This window comes from Passer montanus, unplaced genomic scaffold, assembly GCF_014805655.1.
Source record: "Passer montanus isolate IOZ18808 unplaced genomic scaffold, ASM1480565v1 scaffold143, whole genome shotgun sequence".
NCBI classification, from domain to species: domain Eukaryota; kingdom Metazoa; phylum Chordata; class Aves; order Passeriformes; family Passeridae; genus Passer; species Passer montanus.
Window position 1 is genome coordinate 370,577 of NW_024361275.1, and position 15,135 is coordinate 385,711.

Consider the following 15,135-nt stretch of genomic DNA (forward strand, 5'->3'; position numbering starts at 1 on the left):
TCAGAACAGTAACTCACTGCACAAATTAGTGCAGTGAGGATCACAAGACTGGAAGGGTCCAACTCTAACGCTTCTTCCCTCAACACCTGGACCACTTACACCATTCAAAATCATTCCTACTTTCCACCCAACACTTTAATTAATGGCATGCGTATGCCTTCTGTATCTTATGTCAACATTATTTCTGCTCTCCATGTTTTTCCTCACTCCATGTTTAATTTCCTGATGTTTTTAATGGACACAAGTCACAGATCCCATCAGCTTCTGTTTACAAGAACGGTGCAGAGACACAAGGACTCCCCAACATCTCTCCTTTCAGTAAGTTTCATATTTTTCAGCAATGCTTGTCATTTGCCTCTAAGTGTATAGTTTTTTTACAGAACATCAACTCATTTTCATTCTCACTCTCCTCAGGGGTCTCTGAGTCCTTCCTGCATTATATTTATTTGCTTCAAAATTTAGTATGTAATTAGGACTTTTCTTAAGAATGGCTTTGACACACATATTTGTATTCTTTCTTGCCATGACACAAGTGGAAGACATTTATCTGCTTCTCCCACTTGTCTCAGCAATATTACTAGCTTCTGCTACAGCCAGCTCCTTATACTCTTTACACATCTTTTGCCAATTCCAATTTTCTTTGAAAATAAGTCTGCTATAGGATTTGTGAGAAATAGATGCATGCTTTCATCTAGAAACAAGAAACTAGCCCAGAATAATCTTCCTCTCGCAAACCCATGTTGCATTTCATAAAATATCCTACCACATTGTTTCCACCTGTCTAAAAAAATTTTATTACTTTCTCCTAACAGTTCATTTTAAACTTTGCATGTTGCCACAGTCCTATCTGCTTTTGAAGTCAAGATCCGTATTTACCCACATTTATCACTCATCTCCTTTATCTTCCCACCTATCCACAGAAACCACATCTATTCCTCTCCAGTTAGGTGATGTCACTGCTTGTTTGCAGCCACAGTTAAATTTCTGCTGGAAGAATTCAGATTTAAAGTGTTGCATGTTTCAGCACTCTCGGATACAGATTACCAGACTCAAATGCAGGACATCAAAATTTTTTATCCCACTCTTATGCATCATTTTCAGTTTCATAAGAAACAATTCCTATAGTCCAGGGACCATACCCAGCCCATCTTTGCACACTTCCCTGTCCCCATCCACAGAAGTCTGATTCCTCCCTCTGTGCAGGCTGGCTGTTTCCCCTTTTCATATGACCAAAACGCCTTCTGTTACCTGTTCTATTACCACTTGCAAGATGCCACCTTGTCTGCTGAGGTGGAAGCCCCTGCCTTAGCCTTGGACTATCTGATCCTCAACATACACCTTCCTCTACAAACTGTTTTTTTGTCCACACCTCTCTCAGAGGTTCTGTTTGCTCAGCATATCCTGACGTAATGAACAGGTGAATCATCAGCTCTGGGGTAATTTCCTAGGTGGAGCCTTTTCTGTTATTTGAGATGCTAATATTTACCCCTGTAGCTTCCCTGAATTTCCTGCCCTCCTCTGTATCCAACCTCCTCACTTCACCAAAAAGCTTCTTCAGCTTCCCTGGAGGCTTGACAATTACTAAACTGCATGTTCATCTGTTTATCTGTTTACCTTAACTTAGCTTCAGCTGTGATCATTCAAACCAAGTTCACTTCCCTGTCCAAATTCCCTGAAGCACCTTCTGTGCCCCTCAAAGTCACATCTACAGTTCACTCCATCAGTTTTATGGCTTTAGTCACTGTCAGATAGTGAAACTGTCAGATAACACAGCTCCCTGTACCACAAGAACAACCAACAGGATATATTCTCTGGTGTGGAGAGTCAGTCTTTCACAGTGAGAACACCCAGAATCACTTTGCTCTAACTACGTTATGAGATTTTTACCCACATTGAAATCCTGGACTACGTGCAGTAGATCTCTTGTGTTATCACAGCAAAATCTCTTATCAGCTCTTCCCAAAGCAATTTCAGCCCAGCTGGTTCTCTTTTATCCACACTAATGCTGCTTTACAATTTTGCATCACCAAACCACAGTGGAATTTTCCCAGTCACCTCTATTCCTCTCTTTCTAGAGTAGGAAAGCCCTTCCAACATCTCTGTTCCCCTCATAACCCCCACTCCTCGTGACTCCTGCTAACTTTTTGGGGGCTAATTCTGAGCCCTAAACTAACAGCCCCCTTCTCACCACTTTAGCCACAAGCTTCCCATCGTGCTCTATAACACAAATGTGTTTGCACCCTTTAAGAAAACTAACTCAACATTACTAATTCAAATGTTTTACACTGTTTACTTCATAAAACTGTAACACTTATTATGGATCCAGTAACCCAAACTTCACCTGCAGCACCAGCTCTTCCATGACATCCTATGAGGAAAAAGAAATATACAATGCAGGCCCACCAGGAGGCTTGCACAGGGTTAACTCATATATATTCAAACTTCTGTCACGTGCTACTCTCCTCCAACACAGCCTGAGCACATTTCTACATCTTTGACTAAACTGTCAGGTTTATACAGAACAGTAACTTCAAACTCAAGTTTACAACAGAAGTAAAAGGTTTGTCGCTCGAGCCCTGGTAAACCACACTCCTCCCACCAAGCAGAAGTGTAACAATACACTGATTTAACACTGAGCTCTATTAGGTCATGGCATGTCTTGATCTCTTTTTAACTGCGGAAAAATATGTAAACACATGTCATTACAGTCAGAATACTCATAATATAATATACATTTGTCTCTACTCAAATAATAGACATTACCAAACTCCATTTTTTCCAATCCTTAAGTATTGGAAGGGCAAGGAGCAGATTGTGCTATTCTGACGCTGAAGCTAGTAAACCATTTCAGCATAAAAAGCAGAAATTTGTCACATATGGTAATCAACATAAAGCTACCAAGAACCATAAAAAATCCTTCATCAATTTTAGTTCAGAATCTGATCTTTTTCTGTTAGACTCTAGGCTGTTACACTAAAAAAATTACTATGTATTACAGAGGGTCATACTAGATGATTACAACAAGCCATTCTGACCTTATAACTGTGGAGTTTCTAAGCAGTTAATCTCCTCAAAAAAAATCTCCTACTAAAATGGACCATACACAGACTCCACTTACTTAATTTGATAGGTCAAAATCTAATAAAATTCTGCACATGCAGCAAATTATACCAGGTGGGAAAGGCTGAAATAAATCTACTGTTTCATGTCCATTTTTTCCCTCCTTCCAATTGATTTCCATGTTGCATGCCAAATTCACGTCACACACTACAATTTTAGGTTCAGATCAGGAGCTCAAGATTGGAGGATGTCTGAACCACAAAATATTGAATGTTTCATTTAAAACCCTGACTCTATTAATCTATAAAATGGCATTATGATTTTGGTAAGGTTAGAAATCCCAAATCCAAAAACAAAGTCAATCTCAGCTTTCTAGTAATTTATGACCTCTCTGACTCTCAGAGACAAGCCACATGCATGAAGAGGCCAAACAACCACCTGAAGAATGCTATCTGCTTGCCTTTAAAGAAATCTTACAATGAAGAATAACACACGAAATTTGGAAGGGGAACAAAAGGGGAACAACAGTTTTCTACAATGTGTGTAATAGTTTGCTGAGCAGTCAAATTCCTTCCTCACACAAAGCTGACAAACTACCTTGGCACCATGTGTCTGGTACTCCTGCCCCTATAGGAAGAAATAATTACTGAAGATTTGGACAAGGGTTTGTAGCTCTCCAGTGTGTAATTGCAGCTATAACACTCCACAAGGACTTTGTTTGCAAAGGACTGAGGTTGTTAGAACAGAACAGTATGTGATAACTACAAGTGAATAACCACACATACTGAAAATGTGAAGTCCACGGACATTTTCTGAAAACCTGTTCTGAAGTTTATACAAGTCTTTAGGAAAGGAAAATGTCTCTAATAGGTTTCTGTCTAGAAATTCAGTATTTACATATTCATCAGCTTTATGTTGATTATCATATGTGACGAATTTCTGGTTTTTATGCTGAAGTGGTTTACTAACTTTAGGATCAGAACAGGAGAAGTTGGTGCGCATTTCCTTAGATTGGAGACATTATTACTAAAGTTGTGCTCCTCACCCTTCCAGTACTTAAGGATTGGGAAAAATGGAGTTTGGTAATGATGCTGGGTAAAAGCCCTACATATCCTTCAGAACATGTTCCAGGTGATGCAGTTCCTTCACAGTTCCCTTTGCCTTATCCAAGCGTGCCCAAATCCTTGGCATGTGGACTGCAGCATTGTGCCACCACAATAGTTCAGAAAAGTGAAGGCTTTCCTGAGCCACCACATTTAGCTCCAGATCCAAAATCCTTTCAGCAGATACCAACAAAGACAACAGCAGTTTGGTTATATGGTGCAGATTTTGACTGAACAGAGCAGCAACCAAAGAGTGAAGGGACAAAGCATGTTAGGTTTTTTTAACTATGTTTTTTAAGCTGAGTATTACTACATTGGCCTGAGCAGAGAAAATAGAAGTGTGCCAATACTCAGAAGCATAATTCTGCAGTTATATTATACCTATAATTCAGTCTGTATGGTGGAAGTGTTGGAGTCTGTTTAGCAGAGCATTTAGGTTGTAAAGATTTAAGAGAGTTAAGTCACAAGAGCTTTAAGTAATAAGGTTAAAAACAGTATTCCTTAAAGGGACACGGTCAAGGCTTGAAGCCAAATTTTTTTTAAAACTGGCCAACAGATTTAGGCTAGAGATTATCCTGAACAAGACACCTCCTCTTATCCTTCATCAGACAAGACATCCCAGTCCAATTCACTTTCCATTTATACAGTATATTCAACTGCAAGGAAGAGCATCAAGAAACCAAGGTCAGCACAAAGCTGATGAAATACCATATCTTCTTTATGTTTTTTAATGCTCTGACTCCCCATATGCAGGCAATCCGAAAGGGAACAAAATCAGGATTTTTAATTCCTTTAACACAGTTCCTCTACCCTGTGCATCCTGCCTAGCAATTTTAAGATTTTTACAAATTGAAGTGTGGCCAGCAAAATTAAATCCTGCAAACAAAGCAGGCAACATTTACTCATATCTGACACTGCCCCAATTTAATTTTCTCTCAGCACAGGGTTTCCATGAACTGAACGTCTCTCAGCATATGCTTCCATGCTGAATGCATGGACACATCCCCCATACAGTGTCCAAAGCCACCCCAGCTCACCTAACAAAAGGATGAACATGCACTCAAGAGCAGTATGGCAGAGGGAACATAAACTAAGTCACAACCATTAGCTGGCAGCATTCCTTTTCATTTTTAGGATGCCCACACGTGGCTATCAGAGAGGCAGCACTCCTGCCAGTACTGTGCTCCAATTCCTTGCCGCTTTCCATAACAGCAGGACATGAATCCAAGCCATAATATGGTGCTTAGTAAGTTCAACCAGCATCAGTCAAAAGAATTCCTCAGCTGAGGACTTATCATCTAACTTGATCCTCTAGCCATAGCTAGTCTCTTGCACTCCATGCTACAAGGGAGGGAAAGGCTGTTAAGATCTGCAGGTACTCAACATTTTGTTCTTTTTAAGTGTAATTATTCAATTATTCAAAGTTCATAATGTGGAAAATAACTTAAAAGCACAGTAAGAAATCTGCTTTGAAAGCTTGGTGAAGGAGTTAAAGTCTCTAATGTGTTAGAGATATGTCAGATGTTTACAAAGCACCAAGTAAATCACATTTGCATCTTTTCATGAAATTATCAACCAGAGATTTTTCAGGGTTTTCTTTTTAAAAAAAAACAGATTAGACTTGAAGCTTTCTTCCCAGCTGAAAGAGACATATAGATGCACATAATGTATTTCATAATGTATTTAGCTGAAATCTGCTCATCACAGAAGACAGCAGTACTCATATAAAGACAGTTAAACAGAGAAATGCTAAAGAGCCCATATGCCTGCCAGTACTACTTCAGTTCTTTCAAAACTTGCAAATAACATTCCAATTCAACAACTGTTAAACAGGCAGAACAACTGTTTTGGAACACCACTCCCATTTTTTTTTCTACAAACAAATTATTTAATAGTTACCTGCAGTAGCTGTGATCAAATCAAATAAAACATGGGCTGTCCAAAAACAACCACTAGCAATACACAAGGGACATTTCAGAGGGAGCTAATTTCATAAAATTGAGAGTAATTACAACCAATTGACTGAGAAGAATAAATATGAACCAAAACTGTCATAATCAGATTCAGGAATCATTTATTAGGTGTTTTCCAGGGGACCAAAAAGCCACTACTCCTCAAGCAAGAAGGACAGCTGAATTCCACTCCACCTCAAAGAGCTGTAAAGCCATGGTATAATACAAGAAACAAACTGTATTGACATAGGTTTTGTGGCCCAAGATGTAGAAAGTTAAATGAAGGTAAAAGCAAGGGACTTAACAAAAAATCTGAATAGAAACAAAACACCAGCAAGGGTATTACCCTCCCAACTCACCAGCTGATTTAACTGCTGATGGTGAAAAAGCATTAAGCATCCCATAAACATTTGTGACATGCTCATGAAGAAGCACTTGTGAGATCAGGTACTTTTCAGTCCATGGCAGGTGAAGATAATGTTATATATTTAATGTGCAAGCAATAAAAATCAGAAGATCTAAAAAACTGTAACTTGGATGTAACTGGAGTAGTCTGTAGCCCAGTAAGCTTTGTTTTAAATGCATCCAAAGAGATTAGAAAAGAGACCCCAAGAAGAGCAGAGTGACACCCAAGGTGACACTCACAGCACACCTGTAGGAGGTCAGGCACCTACAGATCACTGAGCAATCCAAACAAAGGTCTGAAATGTCTAAGGAGTTAAAGTTCTGGAAAAAAAAAGATGCCTGCTATTCAGCACCAGCTCAGGAAGACTGATCCAAACTGCACACACACGGAATTTTCTGTGACACACAACTCAGGGTAGAACAGTGTATCAATAAAGTGAAAAATGACATAGTATGGTGGGCATCCAGTGAAACAGTAATAGAAAGTTACTTGAGAGGCTGGCCATGATCCATTGCAATGGTGTTTCCTGCTCCAAAGCCTGCCATATTTCACTCCTTCTCAACTGGGCATTTGCCATTAACACAAAACCAAGCAGAACACAGAGGCCAGTCAAAAGGCAAAGAATAAAAGCAGAATTATTTACAGCAGCCTAGTCAGGTATAAGGAGGGCCTAAGAGAAAAGAAAATCCATCTGAAATCTTTCTAAATGCAAAGAGAGCTGATCTAAACCTCCAGGATACACCTATGGAATAGGAATCCATGTCACAGAAAGCATCTGCCAAATTTTACAGGTGACAGTTTACAAGCAAAACAACACTTCAGCAAAGCTCTTGGTAGACATGGCTAAAGCAGACACGGATAAGCACACACCAACAATACAAGTAAAGCAGATTTTAGTTCTCTATTTTACAATGATGAGATCAACACAACAATATTAAATGCAATTTCACTACTAAAACTTCTGAAGTACCGTCAGAAAGCAAAGGCAGCAAAGAAAAGCAAATCCAACTGCTAAAGAGAAACCTTTTAAACTCCAGACTCCAGAAATCCTTCCATCTAACAAGAGGCAAGAACAGCAAGCTGCTTACATACACTTCCACACCAAGAAAATGCCAGGAATTAACCAGTAAGCTCTAATGCAAGAAAGAGGCAGAGTTAGTGAATACCCTAGACACTTCCACAGCAGCTCCAAATCTGTTTGCAAGACCACACAGGGAATTATCAGAAAAAAAAGCAACAGAGTAAGAGTTATTAGACACATCCCTCCACAGTTCAAGATCTCTTGGAGGAGCAGCAAGAACAATTTTTATGGAGTGATTAAAGTATTTTTCAAAACACCCAGTAAAATTTGGCCACAGGAAGAAATTTCAAAGGAAATATATAGGAAGATGATTTACCATCAGACATATGCATTTCACATGCATTCAAGTCAAATATTTGAAATAAGGTCCTGGATTAAAAAAGCAGTTTAATTTGCTTGGACTTTCATAAGCTGCAACTAGATCTTGGATAGCTAAGAGTTTAAAATTAGGTTCTTTCAGCATTTAGATTAAATGCAGCCCTTTATTGCATATAAAAAGAGTATGCTAATAACAACTTTAACAAGTTAGGTCTGGAAGATTGCACACTGAAGGAGTCAGCTCAGAGTACATGGTGAGAGCCAGAAGAAACAGACACTATTCAAATTCAGGAAGCATCTCTGTACCTTTCCTTCATCCCACTGAGAAATATAGGGAGATTTCAAGTAGTTCATAGTCCCCTAAACACCTAAAAAATAGGTTCCACACTGTTTGATGAAGCTTGCAGTAACAGTGCCCAAATCTGAAAGGGTGAGGATTTTAAACAGGAAATCAAATGATCACCCTTATATCAAAAGCCAGACATGGTGTGCAGGTTTTACTGAACAACAGAAAAAGCCAGAAATCTTTAAAAGTTCTCTCCAATTACAGCTTTATAAACCTAAAACTTAACTCTCAGCACAAAAATGCTCTTCTAGTAGAGAACACTTCTATCTTAGCCTTTTTACTCAAAGTTCTAATGCACTTTATTTTGCTCCAACACTACCTACACCGGTAACTACCTGACTAAGGACAACTAGAGAAATGGAGTTCATAGTAGTCACACAGCAAATTCTAAATTAATCATTATGTTATTTTAATGTCCTAGTGTTACAACTTTGCATTTCTGCTACTACTTTTAATGTTCAATTCTCTTCTTCATCATTTTGACCTACAAAAGGATGGATAGGGTTTTTTTTTAATTCTACGACCATTTCAGAACAGTCACAACAGCAAGCCGGAGGCACTGCATTCAGACTTTCAGAGAACACTGAGGTAAGCCGAGTCCACTACATCAAGGTGGGGAAAAATCCTTTAAAGAGAAGTTCCTGATGCTTGGCCACTTGTAAGTATAGGTATTTCTAAGTACATTACAAGATTGTAATGAACATTTTTATCATTAACATCCATTTCCATTTTCCTTCTTTTCTTCTTTCACTTGGATGTCAACACAGTCCAATTCACACTGGAACTCAAATTTTGCTGGTAATACAGGGATGGACAGTTAAGTTCTCGGAGTGGTATTTCAACACTCCAGCTGGTTTGACAAAAAAACTCACAAGCTCTTCTAATTCTTCAGCGCAGCCACAAGAGAAACATTAGGCAAACAAAAAAATATCATTTCTAACCTCCAGACAATGTCATTTCACACAGCAGTCAACTTGAAATCCTAGAGTGCAAGAGCTCACCCAAGTCATTCTTCCATGTAACTCTGGCAGCCAAAGCTCACACAGATACTGTGGATCAGGGCCCAAGATAAAGGCACGTTACACAAAAGCACTGTGACCGTATGGGACTAAGTCAGGCACTGTGCACAGGGATGAGGGAAGAATCCCACTGCCAACATCCTCGGCATTGTAATTATCAGGTGGACCAGGTAGGTCCAACTTTGGAATACAGTGACAGTGAAAACACAGCTTAAGCTGCTATGAAGCAGAGAGGAGAAAAACTAAAAGAGAACCATCAGTTTTGAGGAAGCAAGGGCTGGAGACAAAGAAGGATGCAGTAAAAGTGAGCAGGTGAAAGGGCATGAACTATGTGTCAGGACAATGATAAATAGAGCCAGTGACCGAGTGAACCAGCCTCAGCAGGGTCCACTTTGCTATGACCCCTGCAAGCTGTGCTGAGACAGCAGTTATTCCCATCACCAAGTCAGGAGACAGCAAAGATCAGGAAAAGAAATTTTATCTGATTGAGATCTGGGGTAAAATCAACAGTTACAAGAGAAAGCCAAGAAAGTTAACAATGCAAGACTGATGTGAAACACTGGAGTGCTTCCCTGGGATTAGTTTTATTTAATATGTACTATTTTCACAAACACAACGCTAAATGCAAACTAATAAAGCAAACTATGCCAAGAGAAGATTATCAGACATAATCCAGACACAGCTGCTCTGAACAGGAGTGTATGCAACCTCTCTTTCACTTAAGCAGTGGAATCAAAATATGAAGAAGTCTCCTAAAAGCCTCAATCATGTAATATTCAGGATTTCTTTTCTCCTTCACTTCACTTACACTCACTGCATATTTTCCTGCTTGAAAAGAATCCCTTAATTTGCTCCTACAACAGCCCATTACCACTGGCTTATTTCACACATCCCCTGAACTGCTGCAGACAAGCCCAGACTCATAATTCCTCTGAGCTTAGATTTTCTGTCAGGTGTTTCCTATTTCTATAGCAGATACACCTCAATGCTTCTGGAAAAAAAAAAAAACAAAACAAAGCAAACAAAATACACCAAAGAAACAAACAAAAAACACCACATAACAAATCAAAATAAATAAACGAAAGGAAAAAAGAAAAAAAAACCACACACACACAAAATTATTTGTTCTCACAGAAAGTAAAAGCAATGTAGCACTTTCCATCAAGAAGACATATATTCTAGCTGGTTCTTCAGGAACAAAGGCAGCACCCAGACATGTTTGGTCACAAACACTGAGCACTGTTTTAGATTAGCGATTCATTAAAATACTATTAATGCACACAATTCAAGACGGGCGGAAAATAAATCAATAAACTAAAACACTATCCTTCTGACTGGCAGGCTTCTTGTGACACTGACACTTATGGCTTTTTCCACATTTTCCTTAATATGTAAAACTGCAATCCAGATGCTATTAACAGTGTCCCAATCACCTACATTTATTCTGTGGGGGTTTCTGTTGTCTTTCTTTGTTCGTCTCAGCTCTACACCATCCAACCTCATACTACTATGTAGTCTTATATGTGTACCATTTTGAATAGAAAAAAAAACAGCTTTTCCAACTTTCTTACAGGCCACTGCGGTCTCAACAATATTAGCTCATTTCAGTGGAAAGGTAAAAGAATCAAGAGAAGTGCCATTTTGTTGGGCTTTTTTTAAAAAGTAACAATTAATAAAGCCGCCTCCTCCTTGCCCTAGTTGTTTTATCTCAGCTCCTGGTGTCTTTGTTTTTCGCACTGCCCCACCTCAACATACTCCATATCAGGTTAGATGGTTGCTTTTTCTGAGATCTCATCAGCTGATCCTTTCAGTCATGCCTATTTCAGAAAATATGTTTCTTGACGTTTAGTAAATTGACTGCATTCTGCAGTCTTATAATAAAGTTGTTCAATATCATCTATTTAAATGAATGCTGGTATCTTCTACTGTCTTCGCACAGCAGATGGAAATGGAAGATAAAATTTTCACAGTAATTCTTCACACAAAGTCACCAGCCACCTCAAATTTCTTATATCTTCTTTAGCTCTTCACACAAACAAAGAGTAAATGAAACACAAGGGCACACTATTCCAGGCTCCTGAAATGCTTTTGTCCTAAAAACTCTACAGATAAAGAATAAACGCCTTGAAAAGAGAAGACACTTTCAGCAGCTCAATCATTCAGTTCATGTTCTTTCACTATTCCTTGCAAACAGTGTGTAAATACATTCTTAAGACAATCTGCTTCAAGTGGTATCAAACCCACATTACTTTAAAGGACACTCTGAAAACATTTTGAGAATGAACCACCAAAAAGAATTATGTATATGTAAACCTATAATACATAGGCATCCTTTGGCTAGTAACACTCAGCTTCAATGAAGAGATTTTGGCAAAACCTTCAAAATGGGCTAGACAAGTCTGCACTTCACATTTTACACAGAAGTGTACGAAAAGCACATTTAAGATACACTCTGCACTTGTGCACCTCTCCTAAGCCCTTAAACACAACACGTGTTTAATAAAAGGGCTGAAACTTAATTCAGAAACACTCCCCAAAAACAGCGCTCTCCCCAAAAGAGCACATCTCAAGATGCTCTGCTGGGCATCACCAACACAGGGCTTTTGACTCAAAGAGTGACGAACAGCTGGATAAGGAGTGGTTATCAGTAAACCTGTGTGTGTGACAGAAGAGCTGAACTGCCAGCAGTGCCAGTTTTTTTATCATTCCTGGCAAAGGAGCTGAGAACATTAAAACTACACTTTTAAGCCGCAGGGCACGGCTGCACTCGGGGACGCCCTGTGACCGCGGCGTTCAGTGCAGGGAAACACGTCCCAGTAGCGTGAGCCCTGGCAGATGGTTTTCCCCCACGGATTTCTTTATCATTTTTATTTATTTTTGCGGATTTCTTTATCATTATTTTTTAGCACAAGGCAGCAAGAAATGGGAAACCGGAGACAGCACTATAATACACTGCGCAGAGAAAGTGCCGGCTTCCCGCAACCTGTTCAGCAAGGGGACGAGGCTCGATAACAGGATGAGGAGGTAATTAGGAATGTATGTGAAATAACAATGCACGCTCCAAGGCGAGTATACGGAGTGACAGCAGCCTGCTTCCTGCCCGCGCCGCTCGCTGGGCGATTCAACTCGTGTCCGAGCCAACTCCCAAAGTCAGCCACGGCTCCTCCCGGGGCTCCGGACCGCCCCGGCCGGGACCGCCGCTCCTGGACCCGCACCTGCTCCCTCGCCATGCGGCACCTCCGGCCCAGGGGTGCAGGTGGCGGCCGGGCCGCGGCCGCCCGCGGCTCAGGCGGGGAGGCACCGGCACGCCCGTCCCCGCTCCAGGGAGGCTGAAACCCACTTCAGCCAGGACAAAGCCAAACCCTGCCCAGGCGTGTCCCCCCGCTCCGCCGCCCCGCTCACCTCGCACGCAGAGCAGCGACATGGCGGCCCCGGCAGCCGCCCCCGGCTCTCCTCATGCCGCCCCGCGGACACCGGGCGGCGGCGGCGCCTCAGCCGGGGCGGGGCCGTCCCGCCGGGGCAGGGCCGAGTGACGACGGACGCGTGAGGGGGAGCGGGCTGCGCTCGGGCGCGGGGCTTTGCTGCTTTAGCGTCTCTTCTTTTCAGGCTTTTGTTTCACTCCCGAAAGGTGAGGGAACTCGATGAAGGAGGAACGCCCTGGATGTGGCTTCGCTGGAGTGCTCGGATAGGTTCTGGTGTGCTAGCGTAAGAATTATAGAATGTGTGTGGAAACGCTATGGGGTCATCGAGTGCAGCTCTTGGTCCTGCACAGCTCAGCCCAAAAATCCCACCATGTGCCTGAGAGCATTGTCCAAACGCGTTTTGAACTCTGTCAGACTTGGTGCTGTGACCACTTCCGTGGGGAGCCTGTTCAGTACCCAGCCACCCTCTGAGTGAAGAACTTTATCCCAAAATCCAACCAAAACCTCGCCTGACACAACTTCAGGCCATTCCCTCAGGTCCTGTCACTGGACTGCCTGTCCTTTGTCCCCTCCTGAGGAAGAGGTAAACTGCTGTGAGGTCTCCCCTCAGTCTCCTCCAGGATGAACAGGCCAAGTGACCTCAGCCACTCCTCACATGGCTTCCCGTCAAGACCCTTCCCCATCTCCACTGATGATCAAGGAGCTTAGCTGATGATGAAGCATCTCAGCTGGTGCACAGCAGCAGCTGTCTGTACCCTCCCCACGTGGAAAAAGCCATAAGCCAACACCTAGGGAAAAGCAGGACAAGCAATGTGATTACTGTATCCCAAAGCTCTGTCGCCATACCCTCCCAGCTACAATGGCCAGCCAGCTCTGAGGGTTTCCAGAACCCTCATGCTTGTGTGGCAGGTAATGCCCAGTCTGTCTCTCTGCTTATCTAGTCTATCTCAGGCCCCTCCAAAGTTTGCATCCTCATCTTCTGCTTGAGCAACTCACAGGTCAGCTGCCTGTTGCAGAAAGAACCTCCTGAGGTGGTTTCCCTTGAGTCCAGTTCTAGTAGTTTTCTCTGATTGCCTCTAATGCTTTTAGTATTGCTTCATCCCAAACTATAAATAGCACAACACTGCAGAATGTGCTTCGAGTTCCAAACAGAAGATCTAGCAAATAATTTCTGAAAGTGAAACTCAACAGCAAAATATCACATAATGGGATTGCTATTCCATTAATATTTAGAATAACTCGAAAGCCTGCAGAGAGTGTGAAGGACAAGACTCCTAGCTGGGTGTTTCTAAAACCAACCAATCCTCCCAAGGTTCACACCTAGACAAGGGAGATTTAATTTCTGCACAGCAGATCTTTCTGCCTTTATGTTTGCTGCCCAGAAGTGCATCAGTGAAGGGAATGTGGCAAAAACATACATATCTCTGAGATACCAAGAGGAACCACTTGTAAGGATAAACCATGATATTCCTGCAAACAATCAACCAGACTGTGTGCTAAGGGTGTTATCAAAGGCAGACTCAAGGGACTGGGAACACTTCCACTTAGCAGTGTGAATGGGAACTGTCAGTGCAGGGAGCTGCAAGTGCCAGCACTGAGGCAGCCAGGGAAGAAATCTCCTCTTCTTGCCCCTGAAGTGGCTTTAGTGCTGCTGAAATGCTGCTAGACTCCTCAAAAGCTCTGCTTGGCTTCTCTGTGTGTTCATCACATGCAGCAGCAGCAGCAGGCTGTAAGAGTTCCAGCACTGTAGCAGTACAGCATCCAAGGCTGCCCCACCTGTGAGCTGGGCACGCCTCTGGCTTTCCAGTTAACTTGAAGGGAAGTTAGTGTTTCGTTCTGCAAAGTCCATTGTTTACCTCCCATGTGTCTGAGGGTATAGTGCCATGTCCCTGGCCTTTTCAGATCTCTATTGCTCCTTTGCATTTCTTCAGAGCCTAAGAGCTTTTCAATAGCAAAAGGTGTGCTGAGAGGTCCCTGAGCTGCCCTGATGCCTTTCCTTTCCTGTCTTTTTTGCAGCCTTGTTGCAAACAAAATCCTTTGAACTGTGCATAAGCTAATTTCTGCCACAACCACACAATCTCATCATGACTACTCTCCTCCCTTTACTGGGCCCCATTGCTCTGCCTGTCCTAATTTAAAAATTAAAACATTCGAGGCCATAATTGTCACAGACTGCGTCACACAGCACCTGGTACAGCAAGTCCCTATCTTGCCTACAGCTTGTAAATGCTACCAGAATAGGCAAATTATCTCATCAAGGGCAGATGATGTCATATGCATTTTAAAATCATAGTAATGCATTATTAGCAAGTGGGGCAATTAAGTAAATGTCTTGTAGCTAGGATGAGATCTCTCACCACCAACAGTAACAGTGAATGCTGGGGTTATCACAGATGTTATGATTTCCCTGTAGTTCTGAGGTCTAATT

At 41.7% G+C, this 15,135-nt stretch overlaps 1 protein-coding gene across 6 annotated transcripts in view; it reads right to left on the reverse strand.

Annotated features, from left to right (window-relative positions):
* Positions 1-12,776, reverse strand: part of UNC13B (unc-13 homolog B) — a 205,800-nt gene extending 193,024 nt beyond the window's left edge. For 5 of the 6 annotated variants that reach the window (XM_039700732.1, XM_039700731.1, XM_039700728.1 and 2 more), the window contains exon 1: positions 12,688-12,776. In XM_039700732.1, the coding sequence (XP_039556666.1) occupies positions 12,688-12,709 (22 nt within the window). In that variant the 5' untranslated portion in view covers positions 12,710-12,776. The remainder of the gene's footprint in view (positions 1-12,687) is intronic. The other variant, XM_039700729.1, reaches the window with a different exon arrangement.
* Between the last annotated feature and the right edge of the window lie 2,359 nt (positions 12,777-15,135).